The sequence below is a fragment of the Neofelis nebulosa genome, chromosome 2 (genome assembly GCF_028018385.1).
Source record: "Neofelis nebulosa isolate mNeoNeb1 chromosome 2, mNeoNeb1.pri, whole genome shotgun sequence".
Taxonomy (NCBI): Eukaryota; Metazoa; Chordata; class Mammalia; order Carnivora; family Felidae; genus Neofelis; species Neofelis nebulosa.
In genome coordinates this window covers 191,756,513-191,783,843 of record NC_080783.1, presented here as the reverse complement: position 1 = coordinate 191,783,843, position 27,331 = coordinate 191,756,513, and the positions used below count along the sequence as shown (strand labels likewise).

The 27,331-nt window shown below is 53.1% G+C and overlaps 2 protein-coding genes across 6 annotated transcripts in view; both read left to right on the top strand.

Annotated features, from left to right (window-relative positions):
* The window catches only part of BMP8A (bone morphogenetic protein 8a), a 30,681-nt gene extending 3,918 nt beyond the window's left edge, over window positions 1–26,763 (top strand). The window contains exons 2-8 of one of the 5 annotated variants that reach the window (XM_058717944.1): window positions 8,684–8,873; window positions 9,297–9,445; window positions 15,812–16,006; window positions 16,764–16,843; window positions 17,411–17,521; window positions 22,492–22,564; window positions 24,629–24,735. In XM_058717944.1, the coding sequence (XP_058573927.1) occupies window positions 8,684–8,873; window positions 9,297–9,445; window positions 15,812–16,006; window positions 16,764–16,843; window positions 17,411–17,521; window positions 22,492–22,530 (764 nt within the window). In that variant the 3' untranslated portion in view covers window positions 22,531–22,564; window positions 24,629–24,735. Of the gene's footprint in view, window positions 1–8,683; window positions 8,874–9,296; window positions 9,446–15,811; window positions 16,844–17,410; window positions 19,079–22,491; window positions 22,967–24,628 lie in introns of those variants that run through there. The other 4 variants (XM_058717942.1, XM_058717943.1, XM_058717941.1 and 1 more) reach the window with 4 other exon arrangements.
* Window positions 10,169–13,935, top strand: LOC131504964 (succinyl-CoA:3-ketoacid coenzyme A transferase 2, mitochondrial-like). Its single transcript, XM_058717939.1, is given in 4 exon segments — window positions 10,169–12,677; window positions 12,680–13,000; window positions 13,003–13,208; window positions 13,210–13,935. Coding segments are annotated over 4 exon segments (1,557 nt in total). The 5' UTR covers window positions 10,169–11,932; the 3' UTR covers window positions 13,495–13,935.
* Window positions 26,764–27,331: the final 568 nt, after the last annotated feature.

Genomic DNA, 27,331 nt, shown 5'->3' with positions numbered 1-27,331 from the left:
TCCTGGTCCTTCTCGACCTCGAGCCGCTGGGCCAGCAGATGCCGTGTTCCAGGTTGAGAAACTGAGGCACAAACAGCCCTAAAGGCAGAGGTCTAGCCAGAAATGCATCAAGCCATCTTCACTTTTGTCGAGACCCTTCTCTGACCAGACTAATTTATTCCCGTGCCTCAGGCAGCCGAGGACAGGGGGTGTTGACCTGAGGCGCTGGATTTGGGAGAGGCAGGGCTGAGTGGGAATGAGGGACCTGGCCCACGTCCTGCTCAGCCCTGTGACCTTGAAGGTACTTCCTTTGGTTCTTTACTAGGGAACTCTTTCATTTTTCACGAATTCACTCAACAGATAGTCATGTGGTACCTGCTCTGTGCCAGACATAGTTCTTTCTAGTTCCTGGGATAGGACAGTGAGCGAAACAAAGTTCCTCCCCTTGCGGAGCTGGCCTCCTAGTGGGGAGCAAGGAATACTTAAGCCACAAAGATGGTTGTCTAGACCACTGGTCTAGACAGTGACACCCCCCCCCCAGGGGGGCTCTGGAGCCCAGGAGCGATGGACAGTGGGAGGGCAGACAGGACCCGGGTGGGGGCTCTGACCTGGGACGCAGACAACATTTGCATCTTGATGCCACCACCGAGTCTCAGTGTGATCTGGGCTCTCCAGGCCACCTGTTAGAGCCTCAGTTTCGTCCTCTGTAAAATGGAGACACTCGTGTAAAATAGCCCACCCTGCAGGCTGTTCAGGGAGTGTGTAAGATGGCACCTGGTGAGGACCCTGTGCTCAGAACCTCTGAGTCTGTCTCTTCATTTGCATCACACTTAAGGTCACATCTTTGTTTTGAAAAGAGGAGAGTGAGGCTCAGAGAAGTTAGGTGGTTTTCCCAAGGCCACCCAGCAGGTCAGCTTCCTGTCTCCTCTGCTCTTCTCCTACATAGACACTGCCTCTCTGCCCAGACCTGGGCCTGGCCCACCATTAGGTGCAGTAAGTGTTGCCGAATTGGACTGTCTTTGAATGTATGTTATAAACTGAGAATCCTGTTTTTAAAGTGGTTTTATTGTTTGGGGATTACAAAATAAGATATGCTCATGATACCCTTCATACCACATTGAAACTTGTAACATGGGTGCCCCTGGGCATCCTTTTCCCACCAGCCCAGTGCCTCCAGGCAGTCACTTTTTGATTTCTATCACAATGCATTCATGTCACCTCTCTTTGGTCTGCTTATACCCGAAGCCCTACTATATATACTTTTAGGTCTAGTCTTTCACTTAATATAATTTTTTGAGATTCATCCCTGTTATCTTCCTATCTTTAGTTCTTTAAGTTTTTTTTTTTTTTTTTTAAAGTAATCTCTACATCCAGGGTGGGGCTCGAACTCATGATCCCAAGATCAAATCAAGAGTTGGATCCTCTGCTAGTGAGCCAGCTGGGCACCCCTGTAGCGCTTGTTTATAATCGAATTGTATTGCATTCTGCAAGTATACCACATTTGTCCATTTTTATTAGTGGATATTGAGTTGTTTCTAGTTTGGGGTTATGAATAAAGGTGCCCAGAACGTGCTCACGTGGATGTATTGAGCCTATATTTTAATCCTGGCTGTCCCACCTGGGAGCTGTGAGATGCTAGACAGGTTCCTGTTAAAGTCTCTGAACCTCCTTTCTTCACCTTTAAGAGCAGGTGAATGAGGCCTATTCCCAGCACTGTGAGGGGAGGCTAGCAGACGCTGGCAACAGCAGGAACTTAACAGAGAACTCTGTTACATTTCACCTGTGCCTTTGCTCCTTTCATACCCTGTGCATAGAACATCCCTGCCTCCACCTCTTAAAGGGGCAGGCAGGAGTTTCCCACCTCCAATCCTCTTCAAGAGACAGGCTCCTTCTCTGATGAAAGTCCCACCCCCCCATCGTGTGTATTTCTCTTAGGATTTGAGTCACTTTCTGCCAGTCTCATTCAGGGCCATGTCTCGCCCCTGTTTTACTCCCTGGGAAACCATGAACGACCTGAGAACAGGGACAGATCTGAGTCTGTGGGGCACCCCCACCCCGTGCACCCCATCCCCTGCATGGCAGGCACTCAGGGCAGACTGGCAAGGTTGAGGGAGGACGATCACAGCTGGAGGCAGGGAGCTGAGAGCAGGGGCAGGAGCCTGGGCCTGGTCGGTGCAGCAGAGCAGGGCCGCCCTCACTGTCTTTGTGGAGGCTGACAGCGGGTTCGGCATCTCCCTGGGCGCTTCCTGGGACCTCCAGTGCCCCCAGGGCCTTGCCTAGAAGAAGGTGGCTTCAGCAGGCATTCTCAGGGGGGCCCCCATTGACAGGAGAACCTCTTTGACAGGTGACCACCCCCCATCCCAGTATCACCACTTGGAGGGAAGCTAGGGCCACTCATTTTACCTCAGCTGCAGGTCTGAAAGTCCACACGAAAGGCCCTCACCTGACGTGCGACCCCTGGCAAGTCTTTGCCCCTCTGGGCCTCAGTTTCCCCATGTCTGCAGGGTTGCCCTGGAGGCCTTTCCAGCTCTGACCAAAGAATGTGCCCACCCCTGCCCACTGATGGGGGCTCCTCCAGGGGTGAGGCCCAGGGCAGGGAGGTACACCCAATCCATCTCCTTACGGAAATCCATTCCCTACGGGAGAGAGGGATGTGTCACTGTGACCGCATCTTTCCGGAAAAGTCCCACAGTTCAGTTCTTCCCCCGGGTTTGCACTGGGGAATCATATCCTTGCTCAATCTCCTCGGATCTATTTTTGGCCTTGACAGACTTGATGTGGGGGAGTGTGTGGGTGTTCCCTTTTAATTTGGGGTCTGAAGCCGTCGGAGGCCTGGACCAGCAATCATGAGTGCAGAACCATTTATGGAAACAGCTCTTGAAAAAAGTCGGTAATGAAAACTGACTAAAAATACCTTAGAAATGGAGCTTTGGCCTCCTCTGGGAAGCACCGAGATTTCTGGGTGGGAGGAAGAAGCCCTTCAGCTGCAGACTTGGTAGGTGGTCCATTCTGCAGCCCCTTGGTGGGCCTGCATCGGCCATGGAGACCTGGGTCTTGTTTTAGGTCTGAAGAGGGGGCCCTCGCCCTTGTCACGAGCAGGACCAGCCAGACAGGACCCACACACCTGCCTCTGGGACCCTGGGGAGCCTGCCCTCCCCCTTAGCAGCCTGGCCATGCAAAGGGGGGCCAGTCCCAAGGCAAAGTGACAACGTGAGTAGCTTCTGATGGAGGCACACTCTGACACGGAGGCCACTCCAGACCGGCAGCATGGCCAACCCAAGGGGCAGCGGCTGCTGGATGATGAGCCGCTGTCCCAGGGACCTTGGGAAGAACCAGCAGACACATCCCCTCTCTGGGCCCCCAGAACACAAGGAGCTCAGTGGAAGTTCACTGAGAGCCTCCCGTTTCCACCCCACATTGTGCAGTCCTGCCCTCAATTGTGCACCATCCAAAAGGGCACGTGGAGCAGAGATGGGGACCCCTGGATCTGGGGAAAGGGAGAGGCTGGCAGGCTGATCTGTGTGGGGTCGGAGCAGGACGAGAGGAGAGTGGCCTTTGGACCAGGCGGGATGGGGGCAACTCAGGAGAGAGCGCTTTGGGGAGGGTGTCCAGGGAGGGTGTTTGCAGCCGGAAGGCCGAGGAGGCCATGAGGTTGGGCCAGGTCAGCTCAGGGGGTCCTGGAACCAGAGCTTGGGCTCCTCCCAGGGGCCCTGTGGGGCTGGGGAAGGGTTTGAGGGCAGACAGGTCAGATTTCTTTTTTTAATAGCTACTCTGAGCTGAAGGATAAAGATGTCTTTTGGAGTCTTACTATTTGGTCAGAAACAAGACAGATTTAGATCATCCGGATACCTCTAAATTTTGTCTAAGTCACAAAAATACCCAAAGTTTTTGTTGGTGTTGGGCTGGTGGACTCAGGGTGAGGCATCTGGAGATCTAGTCCATGAGTGGTGAGTGCAGAGCCTCAGACTTAGAATGTATTTGGCAACCGTGGTGGTCAAGGACATCTCCTGCACACAGTGGGTCTTTCCCACAAATGTGGAGAGCAGGGGTCATTTTATCAGAGGCTGTAGGAGAAGACCACAGATCCAGGAGTCCTGTGATTGTTTATTTTCCTGGAGCCACAGTAATGGAGTTAAGAAAGTAAAGTCTTTGCTTTCCCACGTAGAGCTTTGCAGAAAATAAGGTATCTGTGGAAACAGGGCTGGCCTTGTCCATCCCCAGTGGCGGGCCCATGCCTGCCAAACCTCGATGGAGGTGCCTCGATGGAGCTGGCTGTCAAGAGTCTCTCTTGGCTGCTGGCTTCCAATCCACCTCACAGGGCCGTGGACTATCATAGCATCAAGAACTGGTGAGTTTTATCAAATTCTTCCCAGGTCACAGAGCCTCTTTGAATCCCTGGACAACACCTTAATCAACGAATCCATTAGTATCACTGGTAACAATACCATGTTGTCCAACTTGATCTGCACAGAAATGGATATCACTTCTGTAGTATTCTTCTCCAAAATCCATGACTTCAGTCTAACGGGAAAGCATCAGGGGCACATGGGTGACTCAGTTGGTTAAGCATCCAGCTTCAGCTCAAGCCATGACCTCACAGTTCGTGAATTCAAGCCCTGCATTGGGCTCTCTGCTGCCAGCACAGAGCCCGCTTCGGATCCTGTGTCCCCCTTTCTCTGCAGCTCCCCTGCTCTTGCGTGCTCTGTCTATATCTCTCTCAACAATAGAGATTTTTTTTAAAAGGAAAGAAAATGTCAGATAAACCAAAAGAGCTAGCCAGCACTCTTTAAAAGTGTCAATGTCATGAAAGAAAAGCAGGGTCTTAGCAATTGTTACAAATCAGAGGAGACCCAGGAGACCTAACAATTGAGTGCGATGTGGGACCCTGGGTTGAAGTCAGGTACACTTAAACGATGAATAGTGGAAAACCTGGCAAAAGTCTAGAAAAGACTATAGTTAATAGCACTGCGTGGTATCGGTTTTGTGGTTTTGGTAATTATGCTACGGTCTGATTACGTACAATGTTATCGTTAGCGGAAGCCGAGTAAAGCGTGTAGGGAAAGTCTCTGTACTATTCCTGCCAAGACTTTTCTCTAAATCTAAATCATCTAAAATTATTTCAAAATAAAGTTAAAGGCATCAAGTGACTCACACGCCCCTCCCTGCGTTTTCCCCAGTCCCATCCTGGTCTTGACGTCCATCACAGCTGGTCACATACAATCGTCTTGTTTGCTGCCCGCCTTCCCTGCAGCCCTATGAGCACCATAACCTCCGTGGGGGCGGGTCACCCTGTCTCACTGCCTGCAGCCTCCCCACTGCCGTGCACAGCGCCTGCATCCAATAAGCCCTGTTTCCAAATGTGTCGAGTAAATGAATACATTTTCCTGGATGTCACCAGGAAAAATGAATGGAAAAAGTGAGCGTTTTTAGAAAGCCTCCTGAGCATGTGTAGTCAGGAGTCCTCTCCCACAGGCCCAAAAGTGAAATTATGGGAACGTTAGGAATCCCTGGTCCAGATGTTGCAGATCGGAGAAATAGTTTACTTCCCAGCAAGCTTGCTGCAGGCATCAGTGATCCCCCTCAAGGCCACCACAGAGAGATGATTCCTGGCAGGACATATCTCATGTGGCTGGGGTCCAGCACCCCCTGCCCCTCAGCCTGTCCAAATCTGCCAGGGGACCGGGAAATGAACTTCCCAACCCTGCAAGCAGTAGCAAAAAAAAAAAAAATTACTGGGAAAACCCAAGAAATCACGTTGTACGGACTTGGCCTTTCCCATAAATTCCCTCTGCAGACTATCAAGGAGAGCAGGGGTGTGGGAGGCAGCAACAGGCCACTTCCAACTTGATTTTTGTGCCATTCTTTCAACATCAGATGGCGGAGGTCCACCCTGATATAATGGAAGGAGCCCAGATGGGAGTCAAGACCCTTGGGTTCCCTCTCTCTGTGTGTATAAAAGTAGAAGGACAGTGTGTGCAGTGACCTCTGTCCTTGGAGCTCTGGTGTTCTGGACTATACAGCACATTCATAAAGGGTCAGTTTCTGCTTTTTGCCCGAGCCAGAGTAGCCTCAGTGGTGATTCTGAGGGGCTGCCTCTCTATGCCTGGGCATCTTTGGGAGATTCCAGATTCCCCAAGGGGAAGTGGAGGCTGGGCAGGAAGGTGCACTATGAAGGAAATGCTCCTGAATAATACGTTAGAGGCACTGCCTGGACCATAATAACCAAGTACCTGCTGCAGTAGCAAACACGGCCTTTTGTGGTTACATTTGACCCTGGATCAAATGACCATTTTGCAGATGTGGATACTGAGGCGAGAGGATCAAGTACCTTGACAGATCAGGCAGGTGAAAAGGAGGCAGCTTAATGCCATCCAAATGCGTTTCAGTTGAATTGACATATTTTTATGTTGTATAATCTTTTATTTAGAAGAAGAAAATTGTATGTCCTCCTCTTCTCCCCCATGGCTCAATTTCACAAACCCACAGATGGAAGCTGGGAACTGGGGTCAGTGCAGGTACATGAGGCTCTCTCGACCCAGCGCACCTGGCCCCCCAGGTCAGCACGGGAGGGAGGCCGCAGGGTGTGGTGCTCTTGAGGAGCTGGCGGGCTCACGGGTTGTGCCCCGAGTCCCCAGATCCAGCATGAAATCAGTGTCGGGCCTGCACACGGAGATTCCCAGGGGCCCCAGGACCCACCTGTCAGCCGCCACTGGGCCTTGGGAGCAGATACATCTATGATGCTCTGAGAGGACACAGGTGAAGGGTGTGACTGAGCCACTGGTGCTCCTTCGTGCTCTGTGCTGCACCCTGTGACAGCCAGCAGCCTAGACTTACGTCATCCTGCACGACCGGGATTACACAGCCACATAACAGGGGTGGTCAGTGCAGTCCTCGAGTGGATGGAAATTGTCACCAAAGCTGTGCGTGTGTGTGAGTGTGAGTGTGTCTGTAGGGGGGAGGGGACATGCGTGTCCATATTCTTGGCGTGCATCGCTCGGTGAGGGTCCAGAACCCTGCCCTCCGCGCTCTCTGCCTGTGTGGGAGGACCCGCATCCGCTCTGGGTCATGCTGCCTCCGCAACAGCCTGGGCCACGGGTGGGCATTTGCCGCGTGGCCGGCACGCTGTCAGAGGATGGACGTTCTGTTTCTTCTCCTCCTCGGCTGGGGATGAGAAGCCCGTCTCCTCCTGTCCAAATGTGCGTCCACGGGCCCCACCCAGCCCAGCTGTTTGTCCATCACCAGATCAGGTCCTCACCGTGAGGACGGGAAGTGCTCCCCACATCCACCTCCGCCACCGGCCCGGTGACTTGTGGTCACTGAGCCCAGTAGCCGGAGAGAGAGAGTTTTTAAAAGACTCAGAGACATGTAATTAAAATCTCAGTGTTGGGTTTTGAGGACGGCGCTGGGCGGCTCCCACCCCTGCTTTCCGGAAACACAGATTTGTGGTGTTTGAAAGTGACAAGAGGCTAAAGTAAGACGGTACTAAATATACTGTCCTGGGCACTTCCGGGCAGCTGGGGAGATGTGGGATTGACTCGCCACCCACAGCCTCCTGCCCAGACAGTCCAGCCTCGCCACCAGGCCGCCCTGGCTCCCCCTCCAGCCTGTGCTTCACCTGCCCCTCCACACATACCTTCTTCCCCACCCCAAACCACACTGCGCCCCTGCTGCCCAGAGCCCTGAACCCCAGCGGCCAGAGGCACAGCCCACGCTCCTGGGCCAGAATTCCAGCCCTCCGCAGTCAGGCCACAGCCACTCAGGGCCCGTCCCCCACACTGCTGCTCTGTGGACGCCCCAGCACCCCACACCGGTGCCTCTGGGGTCCCCTCTGCCTAGGATGCCTTCCCTGCCACCTTCTCCACCCGACAAGACTCTGTCCCATCCTTCAAGGCCAGTTCAGATGTCCCCTCCTCCGGGAAGCCTGCTCAGATCCCACCACACCATGGGACTGTCTAGCTTCCCCAGGCCCTGACCAGGTCTCTCCAGGAGCTGTCACTCCTACCTTGCTACTCCTTGTTCCTTTCTGAGTCTCCCTCCGGCACTCCTTCTTCCTTCCCCTTGTCCCCAAACGGAGCCTGCCATCATCTCACCCTTTGCTGTGTTTTATGGCTGTTGTTTCCCCTGCTGGCACAATCTGTTCCTCAGCCCTAGGCCTTTGCTCAGGCTGGCCCCTTTCTTGTGGAGTGTCCTCCTCTCTCGACATATCCGTTCTCACCCCTCAAGGCCCAGCCCGTGTCAGCGGCAAAGGCTCCCCCTCCCCAGGCTTCCATGCATGTACATCGGCAGATTCTGGACAGCCCCTGGCTCAGAAATGTACTCAGTTATGTCTGCACCCTTACGTGGCCCTTTTCTGCCTTGGCTCTGATGTCCGTCTTCCCAGAGGAGGGACCTGACCTCTACTTCACCCTCGGGTCCCAGCGCCAGCAGGGAATGGGAATGGCAGGCCGGGTTTGGGGCTCAGGGGCCAGAAGTGAAGGCTGCTCTCGTTGAGCTGGTGTATGCTGGGTCCTATGCAGACGCCTCACCATGTAGCCCCACTGAGCCTTCTCAGCACCCAGCGGGCGGAGCCTGGGAGCAAGCCCCTTTGCAGAGGAGGGGGCCGTCACCACCCAGGCTGCCTCGGCCCCCAGCTCCCACCCAACTCCGCCCACCCCCAGCCCGAGCCCAGAACACGAGTGACCGCCGGTCCCGCTCTGTCTTGCAGTGGAGCGTGACCGTACCCTGGGCCACCAGGAGCCCCACTGGAAGGAGTTCCGCTTTGACCTGACCCAGGTCCCAGAGGGGGAGATGGTCACAGCTGCTGAGTTCCGGATTTACAAGATGGCCAGCACCCACCTGCTCAACGGGACCCTGCACGTCAGCATGTTCGAGGTGGTCAGAGAGCAGTCCAACAGGTGCCCGCCCCACGCCCCGCCTCCTGGTCGAGCCTCTGTCGGTGTATCGGGCCCAGCCCCGGAGGGGACATGTCCCAGAGGACAGAAGGGGAGCTCCCTGGAGAGCACACCCCCAGACTCAGAAAGATACTTGACCCCAGGCCTCGTGTCACTGTGGGGAGTGACCCAGAACCAGTCCTGCTGCAAGTCCGTGCCCCGCTGTCCTGGGGCAGTACCTTGGGCAGGTCACTGAGCTCCTGAACCTCAGTTTCCACATCGCTGCGTGGGCGCAGTAACACCTTTGTGGGGTAGATGCAGTGAGATGAGGAGAGTGAGGCACCCGGCCCGAGCCAGGCAGGCGCCCACTCGTGGTCCACAGGAGGGCCCTAGAAACACAGAGGCAGCTGTGCCAGCCCTCGGTTAATTGTTCTTTCGTGTCCACAGGGAGTCTGACTTGTTCTTTTTGGATCTTCAGACGCTCCGAGCTGGGGACAAGGGCTGGCTGGTGTTGGACGTGACAGCAGCCAGTGACCGCTGGTTGTTGAGCCGGAACAAGGACCTGGGGCTCCGCCTCTATGTGGAAACGGACGATGGTGAGGCCCAGGGTTGGGCGGGAGAGCTTCTCCCGGGGGCTCCTCTGGCGCTGCTGGCAGCCGAGAGGGCTGCAGCCCCCTCCCTGGGCCCTGGAGGCCTGGCCTTTCTCAGCCCTGCACCTGGGGTGACAATCCCTGCCCCGCCGTGGGGGTCAGTGGGGTGCAGGGGCCAGGTTCCCGCAGCAGGGGCCCCCTACCCCAGTGCTCTCCCTCCTCTCCTTGTGCGGAACCCACGCTTGAGCTGCTAAGAGAGAGTCTGTGTTTTCCCTCTCCAGGAGCAACCGTGTAGGGTGGGAGGTCCCCTACTGGGCAGGGCAGGAGGGGAAGCGGATACACCCTCAGACTTCATCGGAGAGGCCTGGGCTTGAATCCCAGCCCTGCAGCGCTCTCACTCGGTGACCTTGCAGGATACTTACCTGCTAAGCCTCCGTTTCCTCATCTGTAGAATGAGGATCACGCCTTCATTCGTTCCATAGGTATCTGGGGAAGAGCCTCCGTTATGGCAGGAGGTGGGATGGAGAGGCCGAAGGTGGGCACAAGATTGGCGTATCTGAGCTGCAGGAAGTGGTGGCCGTGGCTGGAGCGGGGGGGAGGGCCAGGGCAGATGGGAGAGGAGACTGAGAGCTGGCAGGGCGCATTCTTTTTTTTTAAGATTATATTTATTTTTTAACGTTTATTTATTTTCGAGAGAGAGAGCGTGAGCCAGGGAGGGGCAGAGGGGGACAGAGGATCCAAAGCAGGCTCTGCACTGATGACAGAGAGCTGATGTGGGGCTCAGACTCATGAACTGAGAGATCATGACCTGAGCCAGAGTCGGACGCTTAACCAACTGAACCAGCCAGGGCCCCAAGATTTTATTTTTAAGTAATGTCTGCACCCAACGTGGGGCTCCAACTCACAACCCTGAGGTTAAGCGTCGCATGCTTTACCAACTGAGCCTGCCAGGCGCTCCGGGCCCTCTGTGGGTAAACCAGGGCCTGGTGTTGGAGCGTGGTGGGTAGCTCACTGTATTTCATAGCAGTGGAGGATGGCAGGATCTGAAAAGAGCCCTCTGAAAACAACCCCCCCTGCCCCCCTAAGGAGGACATCACTCCACCCCTCAGTGTGACAACGCTTAGCGACCTGCTTCCCAAAGTACAGTCGGGACGGGGTGGGGGAAGTAAGTTCACAGAGGAGAAAGCTGAGCGTGCTGCCTTGTCAGGTGATCAGGGTTCACGTGAATGTCACGTACCTCCCGTGTCCCCTTGACATGAAGGGATGGGAAGGGCCCTCCATCTCATGGTCTTCCCCCCAAAACCCACACCCCGTCTAACCGTGAGAAAAACCCAGACAAACGGAAACGGAAGGACGTACTGCAGAGTGCCCTTCAGGTCCTTCTGCAAACCGTCATAATTACAAAGCAAGTCTGAGCTCGTGTGAGAGCGCAGAGGTGCCTGAGCAGTTGTAGCAGCTGACGGCCATGTGGGATCCGGGCGGGGACCCTGGAAGAGAGAGAGGACATGGGGAAGACCGGCGAGATCCGAATATATATCGTGTTAATTTATCATATTGGTTCATCAGTTGTGACAAAGCCACGGCCCTAACGTAAATGGTAACATTTCCCAGGGGAAACTGGCTCTGGGTATCCGGGGACTCTGGGCTGTCGGTGCAGTTTTTCTGTAAATCTCAACTAGGATAAAATAAAACCTTTCTCCGTATGTATCCAGAACGGCCCGCCCCTGATGTGAGCAAGGAGGGTGGTGTGTGGGGGACAAGAGCGCCGTCACAGAGGCTCAGGAGCCACCCAGTGTGCAGGTGGAGTGGGGAGGAGCTTGTTGGTAGCGGCAGAAATGGAGAAAAGTGGGCAGCAGAGGAATCACGGAAAATGTGGAGTGAGCCAGGGGCCCATTTTTAATAGATTTGCGTCTGAGTAAAAGAAGAGGAGGGGGCAGGTCTGAGGCAGCAACCCCAGAGCACTTTCTTTGGCGGTGAGGTCATTGGGAGCCCTGGTAGACGTCCAGATGGCCGGTCATCCAGGACAGGTGAGCGTGGGGGCGGGCGGCGCAGGTGTGGGAAGCGCAGCCGTCTGCGTGGCCTGAGGGCCAGGGGACTGGAGCAGGTCACCCGGGAAGGGTGTGGTGACGGAGAAGGAAGGGGACCACCCAGAGTTGGGGGTGTCCAACAGGGAGAGGTGTGCCCAGAAGGGGCTCCGCAAAGGACCTCCCTTGCCCCCGGGGCTTTGGGCTGGACACGGGCGGCCTTGCCGCCAACCCCGAGGACTCAGGGTCGCGTCTTCCCCTCAGGAACACCGCTGCCTCTGCAGCAGGGGACACAGGGTCCGGAATCCCCTTGCGGGAGGGGCCCCTCACTGTGGGCAGGGGCGCCGGGGCCACCTGGTGTGAGCGTCTCCGCCCCACGCGCCCTCCCTGCTCTGTGACGCGGTGGTGGCAGCCTGCGTTGGCCTGTTCCCCGCCGGTCTCAGTCCGGGGCCCGGAGCCAGAGTGCACGATGACCGTCCTCCAGAGGCTCGTGCGGGCGCTTGGGCACCGCGTCCCCGCCAGCCGCTGGGGGCCCACGCTGGCCAAGGCTGAGGGCGGTGTGCGCGGCCTTGCCACCAGCGCTCGCGCCCGCGCCAAATTCTACTCGGATCCCGTGGAGGCCGTCAAAGACATCGCGGACAGGGCCAAGATCATGGTCAGCGGCTTCGGGCTCTGCGGGATTCCAGAGAACCTGATTCAGGCGCTGCTCCGCACGCGCGTCAAAGACTTGACCGTGGTCAGCAGCAACGTGGGCGTGGACGGCTTTGGGCCGGGCCTGTTACTGGAGGCCAAGCAGATCGCCCGCCTCATCTGCTCCTACGTGGGGGAGAACACGCTGGGCGAGCGCCGGTACCTGGCGGGCGAGCTGGAGCTGGAGCTGACGCCCCAGGGCACCCTGGCCGAGCGCATCCGCGCCGGGGGCGCCTGGGTGCCCGCCTTCTACACTCCCATGGCCTACGGGACCCTGGTTCAGGAGGGAGGCGCCCCCATCAGGTCCGCGCCCGACGGCCACATCGCCACCATGAGCCAGCCCCGAGAGGTGAGGGAGTTCCACGGGCACCACTATCTTCTGGAGCAAGCCATCACCGCCGATTTTGCTTTGGTGAAGGGGTGGAAGGCCGACCGCGCCGGGAACGTCATCTTCAGAAAAAGCGCCAGGAATTTCAACGTGCCCATGTGCAAAGCTGCGGAAACCTCCGTGGTGGAGGTGGAAGAAACGTGGATGTGGGGACCTTTGCCCCCGAAGACATCCACGTTCCTAACATTTATGTCGACCGCGTGATTCAGGGAGAAAAACACGAGAAAAGAATTGAGCATCTAGCCCTCAGGAAGGAGCACGATGAAAAAGCCGAGTCTGCAGATGACCCCGGGGCCCGAATTGTCAAGCGGGCAGCTCTTGAATTTGAGGAAGGCATGTATGCCAATCTGGGCATAGGAATCCCGCTCCTGGCCAGCAACTACATCAGCCCGGACATGACTGTTCATCTTCACAGTGAACATGGCATCCTGGGCTTGGGGCCGTTCCCACCCAAAGATGAGTGGATGCAGATCTCATCAACGCGGGCAAGCAGACGATGAGCATTTTCCCCGGGGGCTGTTTCTTCTCCAGCGGTGACTCATTCGCCATGATTCGAGGGGGGCACCTCGACCTCACCATGCTGGGAGCCATGCAGGTCTCTAAATACCGTGACCTCGCTAACTGGATGATACCCGGGAAGAAGGTGAAAGGCATGGGGGGGGGGGGTGGGCATGGACTTGGTGTCCAGTCCCAAGACCAGAGTGGTGGTCACCATGGCGCACTGCACCAAGGCCAACGAACCCAAAATCTCGGAGAAGCGTACCATGCCGCTGACCGGGAAGCGCTGTGTGGACCGGATCATCACTGACAAGGCCGTGTTCGACGTGCACAAGAAGAAACACCTGACGCTGATCGAGCTCTGGGGCGGGCTGACCGTGGACGATGTCACAGAGCACGGGCAGCCCTTCGCCGTGTCACCGAACCTCAGACCCATGCAGCAGGTGGCCGCCTGACCCGGGGAAGGAAGCCCTGGTCAGAGGGTGTGTTTCATTTTCGCCACTGCCTCTCACCCAGAAGGGGTGTCATCACACCTGTCCGTTCGTCTGACCGGTTCTCCTGGCGTCTCAGACTCGGCTACCGCCAGACAGACTATTCTCTCATTAGGAATATGGCTTTAATTAAAAACAAAAGGAGATCATTGGTGTTTCTCTTGCATATTCTGTGAGTCCTGAGTTAGGTCTGGTTCCGTCGTCGGGCACTCGGACGCCCTCCTCACTGTGATGTTTACGTTAAATTCCTGCAGCTCTGATGATCCCACAGGAAGGCTTTCACCGAGGAGCCTTCTCTCGGGAACGAGCCACGAAATGTGAGGGGAAGGGATGAGGGAGGAGTAACCACCCCCGTATCCCCAAGGCTCCTTCCAGTGTCAGCCCCTGCAGCTGACCCCCCTCCCGTCCCAGCAGGATCGTTCCTGGACGGTGCCTCTAACGTGTCCGGTGCATTTGTTTGTGGGAGTTGATGTCATAGATCAAAGTTTAGTCTCTGGACTGATTAGTTCAACCAACTTGGCCCGGGGCCCCAGGTCTAGAGCCCGGCTGTTTAAGGGCTGACCTTTGCCAGCTGAGCAGGACTGGGATGGTTTCACAGTGAATCAGACACCCGCTAATGGAACAGACACGTAGCATCGTGTATGTGTATGTCTGTATCCTGTATGAGAAGTGCACGGGTGTTTCCATACGTACGTGCGTACATGTGCCTGTGCGTGTGTGTGTGTGTCAGGGTGGCAACACTGAGGTGATGTACAGGAAGTAGAGCAGTTGGCACTGTGTTTTAAGGAGCATAAAAGTCAGTAATCACCTCCTGTCGTTTAGTTTAAGAAAATACCGTGGGAGGGGCTCTTAGGTGGCTGAGTTGGTTGAGCATCCGACTCCTGCTCCGGTCATGATCTCAGTTTCCGTTTGTAAGTTCGAGCCCCACGACGGGCTCGCTGCTGTCCAGCACAGAGCCCACTGCAGAGCCTCTGTTCCCCTCTCTCCCCACCCCTCCCCCACTCACGTTTCCCCTCCCGCCTCTCTCTCTCTCTCTCTCTCTGAAAAATAGAAACATTCAAACAAAGAAAAAGGAAAATTCCACAGGAAATGAGAATGAAGAGATCTACCCCTTTCTCGTCTTTTAATGAAAGCCGGGAAATAACCTAAATGTCTAAAGTTAAGCTAATCTCTAAATATTATGGTACATTTTCTCAAAGGAATTTTATGCATTTGAAACATTCATAGTGGAGACATTTTAACAGCAGTGAACATGTTTATGTGAAAAAGTTGGAAAACATAACAGACTTCTTTGTTAAGATGACCATTGTGTAAAAGTTCAGGTGACATGAAAATATTCCAGAAAGATGAAAATGATGTGTTGGGGTGGGCAGAGGTTTCTGAGTGATATTTCTTCCCCAGAGGTTACCTTACAGTTGCCCTTGTGTTACTTTGACAGTTAAGAAATCAAGAGGTCATTTGGAAATACAAAGAGGTACAGGAAGTTGGTTTCATTGGTGGAGTTGACATTTCCAGGGATCGTGAGTGTGTTTCTCAGGGCATCCTCATCTCTAAGCAGCTGTGGGGTCAAATCCCATTTTCAGGGGTGTCCCTCTTCCAAGCCGGAGGTCCCCATCATGTCTCGCCCACACAGCCTTTTCTCTTTTTTAACCCACAAACCCGGGAGTAAGACCTTCAGTGGGTAAGAACTTGGGATCTGACTGAACCGCGGCTCCAGGACTTTGGCCAGATGTCTCTGCCCCACTGAACCCGGGGTCTCGTTTGTGGATGTCAGGGGACAGTTAGTGCCCTGCTCTTGGCAGTGCTGGGCAGAGCAAGCCCATCCTGGTGGCTGCTCCAATCTGCTGGGTCATAAATCCATCCACACCCCCAGAACGTATGGGGTGGAAGGGAGAACTCGGGCCTCGGAGCACTCAGATGGACATGGGAACCGTGGTTCTGCGAGCCCCCGGCAGAGTGGCTGTGACGTTTCTCAGCGAAGCATGAGGTCCAGGGGGACTGTGGAGACACATAAGGTCACGCGTGTGAACTAACTCGAAACCTATAAAGTGTTTCACAGATGGCATTCTTCACCGTTATCACGAGTAATGACCCTGTGTTCACGAGGCCCCCCTCCCTCCATCTCCCTCGGACCTGGGACTCCTGTTTCCAGAGGAGCAAACTGAGGCCCTCTGCCTCCACGCTCCTGGGCCCGAGCAGGCCCTGGCAGGAGGGTCCCCGCTGTCCCACGTGCATGGCCCCTGCCCGCGAGTGATCGCCCTCTCTCCTCTCTCCGTCTCAGGGCACAGCGTGGATCCTGGCCTGGCCGGCCTGCTGGGGCAACGGGCGCCGGGCTCCAAACAGCCTTTCCTGGTCACTTTTTTCAGGGCGAGCCCTGGTCCCGTCCGAGCCCCTCGGGCAGCAAGGCCCCTGAAGAGGAGGCTGCCCAAGAAAACCAACGAGCTGCCACACCCGAACAAACTCCCAGGGATCTTTGGTGAGGTCCGGGAGGGGCCTGGCGCGGGGCCCGGGAGCCACCTGGAGGGGACAGAACCCTCTGGGTCCTCAGTAGGTTCAGGCTGGGGGTCACCCCCCAGCACTGTCCTGTGGACCAGCCTCTGCCCTCTCCGTCCCTGCCACCCAGAAGTGCTTTCTCTGCCCTCCCCTGGCTCCCAGGGCTTTTTCCAGAAGTCTCCATCAGAATCAGGTGCCCCATCCTCCGGGCAGCACAGCCCCTGGGGACCCTGCAGGATGCACAACTGTTTATGCGGAGGTCTCCCCCGCAGACTGAGCTCCTCAGGATCAGGAGTGGGCCTGCCCTCCCCTCCTGCCCTCCTCTCCTCCACGGGGAGTCCGCCCTTTGGCTTCCGTGAGCCACTCGATCCCGTGGAATGGGGGCGGCTGGAGAGGTGGGATGAGGTCAGTACAGAAAAGGAGCCACTGATGGCCCCGGGTCCCCTGGGCTGTTTACTGAAGCATCGGGAGGGCCCACAGGTTGGAACTCAGGGGAGGCTGGGGTGAGTGCAGGGTTCCTCTGTAGCTATCGGACCCACCTGGAGCCATCGAAGTTTCTCGAGCTGGGTCATGACACCAGCAGAGCTGCAGGATGGGCTTAACGAGATCAAATGCGTCTGTTTCACTGCATTCATTTATTCCCCAAGTGTGCCCGGTGGGGTGTCCCCCGCCCTGGGAGCTTCCTGTGGAAGCTGCCCAGAGCAGGAACCCCAGAACAGACCTGGCTTCTGTCCCTGCAGATGACGTTCACGGCACCGACGGCCGGCAGGTTTGCCGGCGGCACGAACTCTACGTCAGCTTCCAGGACCTCGGCTGGCTGGTAATTTCTGACTCTCCTCCTTCTTACATGACAGTCCCCATCGGAGATGATGGGTGTATCTCCAGGGGCAGCTAGAATTATGGGTGACTTTAATTTTCTCATGCATTAGGTTCTTCAGTGTTTTCTGAAGGGAATATGTCTTTCTTTTATAGTGAGAAGGTGCTTTTTGGTGAAAACCATGGAAATGGGGATAGTCTGAATCCTCAGCCAGAACATGTCAGGGCTGCAACAGGGAAACCGAGGCTGGGAGGGCAGTGCGTGTGCACGTCTGCTGGGACAGCAGCTCTAGAAGATGCAGGCAGTGGGGCGGGTGGGGAGGATGATGCCCAGTGCACGTGAAGGGGACAGAGCTGTGCCCAGCCCTGCCTGTGGAGGGTCTCCCGGTGGACGACAGGCCTCTTGGGGGAGCCTGCCTGCAGGGACCCTAGGCTTGGCTGATGGGGCTGGGGCTGCAGGTGGGTAAGGGGCAGCCCTGAGTCGTCTTGTGCCGTGTGCTGGATTCAGGGGCTCAGTGTGTGTGTGGGGGCATCTGGATGGCACTCACTTTCTCCTCTTTCCCCCGCCCAGGATTGGGTCATTGCTCCCCAAGGGTACTCGGCCTATTACTGTGAGGGGGAGTGCTCCTTCCCGCTGGACTCGTGCATGAACGCCACCAACCACGCCATCCTGCAGTCCCTGGTCAGTACCGCGTCCATCCTGTCCCCACCCACGGGGAGAGGGCTCGTGCAGCCAGGTGGATGGAAGCGTCTGCTCGGGTCTCAGGGAGCTCTCCCCACCCTTCACTGTAGGCACACGCAGTTAACTTCCCATGTCTGTACAGGAACTGGTCCCTATGTGGCCACGTTCACATGTAGACCCCTAGGCATATAAATCCACACACACCCGACTTACCCTGACTGTGCACACCCAGATCTGTGCCCTGCACACACACATGTAAGGCATCATGTACATATGTGGGCACCCAGATTTACAAGACATGCTTGCTTCCAGTCAGACACCACACACATCACTATGTCCCCCGGTATCCTCGGCCTCCTGTCGCACAGATGCCTGTGGGGTGAGTGACAGGCATGTGCATCCAGCCACCTGCTGCAAGGTGTATGTGGAGAGCATTACAGGTGTGGCCTGGGTGAGGGGCTGGGCTTTGCCCCCACCCCCCCTTTTGTTCACCTTCCGGTTGTCTTCTTCCTGTTCCTTAGTTCTTTGTGTTTCCCAAAGTAGGTATGGCTACCAGTGCTGAGTCTGGGGTAACTTCACATGCTGAAAAATAATTTCCATGAAGAGCACTGTTGCTGTTGCTTATAGCTAAGTGTTTTACTACAGCTTTGTAGAATTTAAAATCTGGGATTGTGATACTCCCAGCTTTGTTTTTCTTTTTCACAGTTGCTTTGGCTATGAGGGGTATTTGTGGTTCTATTCAAATTTTAGGATTGTTCTAGTTGAAAAATGCTGTTGGCATTTTGATAGGGATTGCATTAAATCTGTAGATTGCTTTGGGTAGTGTGGACATTCTACCTATATTGGTTCTCCTAATCAGTAAGTATTGAGTATCTTTCCATGTTTGTTATCTTTGATTCCTTTCATCATTGTTTCATAGTTTTTGGAGTACAGGTCTTTCACTTCGTTGGTTAAGTTTATTCCTAGGTGTCTTATTCTTTTTGGTACAATTGTAAATGTGGTTGCTTTCTTAACTTCTCTTTCCACTGCTCCATTATTAGTGCATAGAAATGCAACAGATTTCTGTACAGTGATTTTGTATTCTGTGACATTACTGATTGTATCAATTCTAGCAGTTTTTGGTGGAGTCCTTAGGGTTTTCTATATATAGTGTCACATCATCTCCAAATAGTGACAGTTTTTCTTCCTTACCAATTTGGATGCCTTTTAATCCTTTTTCTTGTCTGATTGCTATAGCTAGGTCTTCCTGTACTGTGGAATAAAAGTGGTGACTGTGGGCATCCTTGTCTTGTTCCTGACCTAGGGGAAAAGCTCTGTTTTTCAGCATTATGATGTTACCTGTGGGCTTTTCATATATGGCTTTTATTATGTTGAGGTATGTTTCCTCTAAACCTACTTTGTTGAGGGTTTTTTCATGAATAGATGTTGTATTTTGTCAAATGCTTTTCCTCCATCTATTGAAATGATCATATGGTTTTAATCCTCCTATTGATGTATTATATTGATTTACAAATATTGACCTACTGTTGTATCTTGGGAATAAATCCACTTGATCATAGTGAATGATTTAAATACATTATTGGATGCAGTGTGCGGTTTTTACATCCATATTCATCAAGAATATTGGCCTATAGTACTCTTTGGTTGTAGCGGGTTTTTTGTTTTTGTTTTTTTAATCTGGTTTTGGAATTGGGGTAATGCTGGCCTCATAGCATGAATTTGGAAATTTCCCTTCCATTCTTAATTTTTGGAACAGTTTGGGAAGAATAGGTATAACTCCTTTTTGAGTTTTTGGTAGAATCCATCTGTGAAGCCATCTGGTCCAGGACTTTTGTTTGTTGGGAGTTTTTTGGTTACTGACTCAATCTCCTTGCTGATAACTGGTCTGTCCAAATTTTCTATTTTTTCCTACTTCAGTTTTGGTAGGTTATATGTTTCTAGGACTGTATCCATTTCTTCTAGGTTATGCAATTTGTTGGCATATACTTTTCATAATGATCTTTCATAATCTTTTGTATTTCTGTGGTATTGGTTGTATCTCTTCTTTCATTACTGATGTTTTAAAATGTAAGCCCTTTTTTTCCTGAGTCTGACTAAATGTTTATCAATTTTATTGATCTTTTCAAAGAACAAACTCCTGATTTCATTGTTCTGTTTTTGTTGTTGTTGTTGTTGTTGTTGTTTTAGTAATGTCTACACCCAACATGGGGTTCAAACTCACAACCCCAAGATCAAGAGTTGCATGCTCTACCAACTGAACCAGCCTGGTTTTTGTCTTGAGTTTCTATTTCTGCACTAACCTTTAATTCCTTCCTTCTGCTGGTTTTGCTTGTTCTTTTTCTAGCTCCTTTAAGTATATGATTAAGTTATTTGAGGTTCTTTTTTGCTTTTTGAGCAAACTTCTCTGCATTGCTAAAACTTCCCTCTTAGGACAGCTTTTGCTGCGTCCCAAAGATTTGGGACTATTGTGTTTCTGCTTTTATTTGTTTCTATGTATTTTTCCTCTTCGATTTCTTGGTTAACCCATTCATTGTTTAGTAGTGTGTTATTTAACCTCCATGTATTTGTGCTCTTTCCAGATTTTTTCTTGTGGGTTTCTAGTTTCAGTGTTGTGTTGAGAAAAGATGCATGATATGATTTTAATCTTTTTATTTGTTCAGACTTCTTTTGTGGCCTATCTGACCTATTCTGGAAAATGTTCTGTGTGTACTTCTAAAGAATGTGTATTCTGCTGTCTTAGAATGGAATGTTCTGAATACATCTGTCAAAACCATCTGGTCCAATGTGTCATTCAAAGCCAGTTTTCTTGTTGATTTTGTTTGGATGATCTATCCATTGATGTAAGTAGGGTGTTAAAGTCCCCTCTTATTATTGTATTACTATAAACTACTTCATGTTTGTTATTAACTGCTTTATGTATTTGGGTGTTCCCATGTTGGATGCATAAATGTTTACAATTGTTATATCCTCTTGTTGGATGGTTCCATTTGATTACATAGTGTCAAATTTGGCTGTTACAGTCTGTTTTTAAAGTCCATTTTGTCCCATATAAGCATCCTGACTTTATGCTCATGTTCTATTTTACTTTTAGTCTGCATGTCTTTAGATCTGAAATGATTCTCTTATGTAGGCAGATATAGGTGGTCTTTCCAACTGCTGCCTTTTTTAGTATCAGTTCCATTACCCTGGCTTTTGATTGTTTAGTCCAATTACATTCAAAGCAGTTATTGACAAGTATGTATGTATTGCCATTTTGTTACTTCCCTTATGGTTGTTTTTGTAGATATTCTCTGTTCCTTTCTTCCCTTGCTCTTCTCTCATGATTAGTTGGCTTTCTTTAGTGATGTATTGGGACATCTTTAATTCTTGTATATCCATTATTGGTTTTTTATTTATGACTGTTAGGTTTGTATATAACATTTGCTGCATCTAGCGGTCTATATGAAGTTGATGGTCACTTAAGTTTGAGCCCATTATTTATTCCTCCTCTGCCCCCACTATGATTTAGGTATATGGTATCATGCTTTAAATCGTTTTATTTTGTGACTCCCTTGACTGATTTTTATAAATACTTATTTTTTACTGCTTTTGTGGTTCCTACTTTTCTTTTCTTTTTTTTTTTTTTAAATAATTAAATGTTTATCTTTGAGAGAGAGACCGAGCATGAGCAGGGGAGGAGCAGAGAGAGAGGGAGACACAGAATCCGATGCAGGCTCCAGGCTTCGAGCTGTCAGCACAGAGCCTGATGCAGGGCTAGAACCCACAGACTGTAAGATCATGACCTGAGCCGAAGTCGGACACTTAACTGACTCTGCCATCCAGGCGCCCTTTAGTATTTATTTTTGAGAGAGAGAGAGAGAGCGAGCGAGAGCAAGCGCATGAGCGGGGGAGGGGCAGAGAGAGAGGGAGACACAGAATCCGAAGCAGGCTCCAGGCTCTGAGCTGTCAGCACAGAGCCAGACGTGGGGCTCGAACCCACAACTGTGAGATCATGACCTGAGCCAAAGCTGGATGCTTAGCCGACTGAGCCACCCAGGCACCCCTGCTGCTACTTTTCTAATCTTACTTATGGTCTTTTCTTTCTACTCAGACTCCCCTTTAAACTTCTTTTAGGGCTGGTTTAGTGGTCATGAATTCCTTTAACTTTCGTTTCCAGGGAAGCTTTCTCTCTATTCGGATTGATAGCCTTGCTGGATAGAGTACTGTGGCTGCAAACTTTTCCTTTCAGCACTTTGAATATATCATGCTACTCTGCAGTTTCTACTGAAAAATCAGCTGAAAGCCTTGTGGGGTTTTTCTTGTATAGAACTTTTTTTTTTTATCCTCTTGCTACTTTTGAAATTCTCTATCATTGCTTTTTGTCACTTTAATTTCTATATGTCTTAGTGTGGACCTCCTTGGGTTGATTTTGTTCGGGAACCTCTGTACGTCCTGGATCTGGATTTCTGTTTCCTTATTTCTCAAATAAATTTTCTGACCCCTCCTTTTTTCTCATTCTGGGATCCCTATAATGCAAATGTTACATGCTTGATGATGTTGCTGAGTTCCCTAAGTGTATTCTCATTTTGCATAACTTTTCTCATCTGGCGAACTTATTTTCCACTACTCTGTCCTCCAGGTCACTGATTCATTTTCTGATTCCTCTGGCCTGCTGTTTATTCCATCCTAGTGTGTTCTAAATTTCACTTACTGTATTTTTTTTTTTTTTTTTTTTTAAGAGAGAGAGAGTGCGAGTGGGGTAGGGGCAGAGAGAGAGGGACACAGAATCCGAAGCAGGCTCCAGGTTTTGTCAGCAGACGCCAACACAGGATTCAAACTCATAAACTGTGAGTTCAGGACCTGAGCCAAAGTCAGAAGCTTAACCGAGCCACCCAGGCACCCCTCATTTATAGTATGCTTTGTCTCTATTTGGTTCCTTTTTATCTCTTTAAGGGTCTCACTGATGTCCTCCACTCTCTTTTTTTAAGTAGGCTCCACGCCCAATGTGGGGCTTGAACTCACAACCCTGAAATCAAGAGTCACATGCTCTACCAATTGAGCCAGGTAGGCACCCCTGATGTCATCCACTTTTCTCCAGTACAGTATCTTTATCATTCCTTCAAATTCTTTATCAGGCATATTACTTATCTCTGTCTTCCTTGGGTCTTTTGCCATGATTTTGTCCTGTTCTTTCATCTGGAATATATTTATCGGTCTCCTTATTTTGTCTCTCTGTTCCTGCTACGTCTCCAGCTCTTGAAAGTAGTGACCTTCTGAAGGCATCCCGTAGTGCCCAGCAGCGCAGTGCACCCCGTTCGCCGGAAGCTGGTGCTTCAGGTGTGTCTTCTGTGTGTGCCACATACACCCTGCTGCTGTGACGCGTTTTCCTTCAGTCCAGTCATCTGCAGTAGTTCTCTGATGTTATGGGCAGTGTTTGGTCCCTGTGGTGTTAGTGGGCTGGTCTGGGGCCACTCTGGGCTTGAGTTGAGTCATACCAGGCATTCGCAAGATGCTGTAGCACCAAACATAGGGCTCTTTTCCTGTGTTGTCCCTTGAGAAGATTTTGTTGGTGGGCAGGGCCTGTTTATCAGACTGTCTGCCCCCAGTCCACTGCTGGGGTGCAGCCTGACTCGTATGTGTAGTTGTCCTTCCCTCTCTCCGGGGAAGGAGTCTCTGAAGAGGTGCTGACCCCTGTCGGGGCTGCTCACGCACTGCCACGCTTGTGGTCCCACATGGATGGGCTCCAGCCATGGGTGTGTTGGAGGGGGTGGATCTACGACGTGCAGTGTCTACAAGGTTTGCAGGTAGACCTCTGTGAGAGGGGACCAGCTGCCGCGGGGACCAAGGCCCAGCCTGACTGGAGGGGTGGAGCTGCCAAGGCTTGGGGTGCAGGGAGGTGGTGTCAGCAGGATTTACACGACCGTCCTCTGCAGGAAGGGACCCAGGGTACTGGAGCTGAGGGGGGCATGGCTGGGGGAGGGCAGAGTGGCAAGTCAGGCAGGAGTGTCAGTGCTGTGCTGTTTCCCACAGGTGGCGGGTTTATGCTGGGGGACAGGAGGGAAACAGCGCAGGCCTTCTCCCTTGTTCCTGGAGTCCCCCAGTGATCTCTGTCCCTGGGGCCGCTCTAGGAGAGGAGTAAACAGCTTCCCCTCCCACACACCCAGGGGTTTTTCCAACTGCTGCTTCAGTGCTGTAGCTCTGCCTGCATCTTCTCCGGCAGGGACTCGGTTTCCTCCTGCCCTCCCAGAGCCAGACAGCTTCGTCCGGGTCCTGCTCGGTAGCGTCCGAGAGGGTGGGGGGCCCTGGGCTGCACGACACAGGGATGGAGCAGGTGTCCTCTTCTCTCCTGCCTCCCCACAGCCTCGGGCCGCCTTCGGGCCTGCAAGTGGGGGGCCCTGACCCGGAGTTCCGTGTAAACTGCGGCTCGTCCTGCCAGGGCTTGGGAGAAATATTTTTAGGAAGCTGAAAATGGGCCGTTCCTCAGGCAGGCTCTCTCCTGGCAGTAAGGCTGTTCAGAGGGCAGCAGGTCAGCACACCCCGTCCAAGTTCCGCCACACCTGAGAGCCATGCGACTCTGGGCACCACGCGGGGCCTCCGTGCCCTCCGTCTCGGTCGGCCCAGAACAGTAGTTGCCTTAGAAGTTGTTATCAGGGGTGGCAAGTGCCTTGAGAAGTAACAGCACTGAACACGAGGATGGACCTAGGATTCTAGGTCTCTCCTGTTCTGTGATCGTTCACTGGCTCACAGCTGGGAGGGGAGACAGATGGCAAACAGCTAATGGGGACAAGCTATGATCAGGGACGTTACAGGAGCACATGGGAGGAGCGGAGGGGACCCCAGAGGGGTGGTGCGGCAGAGGGACTGGGCACTGGGCACGCCATGTGCTGGAGACCAGTGAGCGGGTCGTGGCCTCTGAGGGGAGTGAATGTGGAAGGAGGGAGCCAGCTGGTGCAGGGAAGGGGTGAAGGGGGGCGGGGTGGGGAACATGTACAGGTTAGCGCCAGCCCGGGCTGCAGAGGATGGAGCCGGGGAGGGTGAGCAGCTGGAGACTCCGGGGTCGGTGGGACCTGGGAGTCGTGGGAGAAGGCCGCGGTACTCACACCTGACTGCCGTCCCTCCCCTGGCCAGGTGCACCTGATGAAGCCGGACGCGGTCCCCAAGGCGTGCTGCGCCCCCACCAAGCTGAGCGCCACCTCCGTGCTCTACTATGACAGCAGCAACAATGTCATCCTGCGCAAGCACCGCAACATGGTGGTCAGGGCCTGTGGCTGCCACTGAGGCCCGACCCCGCCGCTGCAGAGCCTCCCGCCTGGATCAGGCCCCTCTCCAGACGCAGGAAACCCTCAAATGCCATCACAGCTCAGGTGGGGTAGCAGGAAGGACCCCTACTTGCATCCCTGCCAGGGTCTCCCCAGGTCCCTCTGCCCCCTCCCCCCGATGTCTGTAGACTGGCTGGCCTGATGTGCGCGGCAGCCTCCGAGGCATGCTGACTGCACTGTCTTCAGCTCAGACATCCTGTCTTAGGACCTGTCCTTGGGCATCCCCAACCCACACTGTAGCTGACCCTGTCTGAGGAGCATCTGGAGTGTGAGCTTAGCTGGCTGGGCTTTGAGTGGGGAGAAGGGGGTCTGTCCCTCTTTATAAGCACCACACTGGGAATTTCCAGGGCACAGAGATGCAGTTGTGCTCAGTAGTGTATTACTGGGCTCCTAACTTGGCCCACTGGCACCACATTGGAAGAAGAACGAGCTGGATGAGCCTCATGCTAAGACTGAGGGTGACAGGGATGTTTTATGGCATATGCCTTCCCCTCCTTGGGAAAGTGGTATGATGCCCCCACCCCAACCCAGAAGCAAATAACCTTGGGGGCTTCCAGTTTCCTCTGCCTTTTTTCCATGTGAGGCTTAGCACTGACACAAAGTGAACTCTTAGCAGAAGCAGAGACAGTGGCTGCAGTAGGTGGTCCACGCTGGCACGCATGCCACCCCTTCCTGTCTCCTTGCCTGTAGCTAATGTCAGTAATCGACCTGGGCCCGTGGCCCAGACAGAGCCTCAAGACCCTCAGCACACAACTCCAGACACCCACCAGCAGATGAAACTCAGTTTCCCCACCCATTCTACCCACAGCATGGTGCTTGGGCCACCTCAGGCCAGGCACAGGGCAAGGAGGGAACGGTCTGTCTCCTAGAACCGAGGAGTTAAGAACAGGCTGCTCAACAGTCTATACCACATTGTGTGCCCAGAAGCACTGTGCTGTTTCTTGAGGACTGTGAACCAAAGGTCCCTGTCCCAAGGGAATGACAGGCAGTAATTAGGCTGACCTGGGTGAAGGTTCCCGAAAATCGTTATTCTCCTCAGAGCAGCCGCCATAGGCAGTTGGGAGTGTTTGATTTCTGACTTGCTAAGCCTGTAATTTAGCTGCTGGAGCAGACAGAGTTCAGCTGCCCGAGTCCTGAAATACTGTGTCATTAAAAGCAGATCCTGGGCCCGCCCAACCCACAGGCACAGCCCAGCCGAGGCAGAACCACCCCTGTGCCCAAGGATGCGCATCTCTGCCATCACTCTGCACCCTGAGGAGGGGCCCCAGGACAGCAGGCGGGGCAGCAGTTGAGGAATCTGGGGCCCTGCTGCAGGACAGCAGCCCCTCCACAGGGACCTGGAAGGGACTGTGGAGCAAGTACAGAGGAAGAGACCCTCCCGGTGTACACAGAGGGCAGGCCCAGACTGTCTGCAAAGTGGGGAGTTCCCTATTAGCCTGGGGCTTTGAGCTCTGGCTGGCAAGGGACTGAATCACAAAGTGGCTGGAATGTCGGGAGACCTGTACTTTGGTTCCAACTCAGCCACTGATGGGTTTGGTGTCAGGACAAGTTCCCTTCCTGATTCAAGCTTCAGTTTCTCATCTGTGACACAAGGATATAAGCCTCCTTCCTGCCTGAAACGCTGGCTGTCTCCTCTGTCACAGAGCAAAGACAGCCTGAGTGCCCAGCTGCTGTGTACATAGGACATGAAACCTGCCACTTTGGGGCCTTAGCAGCTCTCTCCTCCCAGTATCAATGGCAGTGGAGGTTTGAAAACTTTTAACAAATGTCAGTATTTGGTCTCCTCAACACCTAGCACATAACCTGGCATGTTTTGGGGATACCAGGAAAGCTTGTAGAATGAATGTTTTAAAGATGCAGACTGCCTTGTCCACTGGGTGTGCCGAATAGGAATGCAAGTATCATGATCTGAACCCCTTTCTGTGCAATAAAGCTGAAAGTACAGTGGTCATTCTAGAACCTCCAGCCAGCTAACAAATTGAAAGCAACCAGAAAAGGCCTTGGAGAAGGGGGAGAATTATGGATGCAAAGTCAATGAAGGGGCAGCCATCTTATTTATATAGTTGCCTGATACCCCAAGTTACGTTCAAGGCTGCACGTTAGAAGAATACATAAGGGTGGTCACCTCAGGCCCGCTGACAGCAAAGTAAGTGCTGCCAGGAAGGGAGGCTGCAGAGGAACAGCCAAGTCTGGGGGCAGGGGTGCGGGGGGAACTGCTCTGTGCGCCTCACACCCAGCGCACCTCCACAATCAGAGCATGGTACTGGCCCGGACGACAGCACACCAGGCAAAGCCCTGTTCTTTTGTGTCTCTATGTAAGGAAATGGGTGACATGCTTCGAGAAATGCCCTACAATTTCACAGGAAAGGAGGCTGTGAATAGGATATGGTGGGTTTTAGAGCCAGTAGACCTGGCATAGAATCCTGGCTCTGCCTCTTGTTAATTTGACCAAATTATGTCACCTCTAAGTTAGAAGTTTTTCCTCTGGAGTATTAGTACTGCCCTTGCAAGG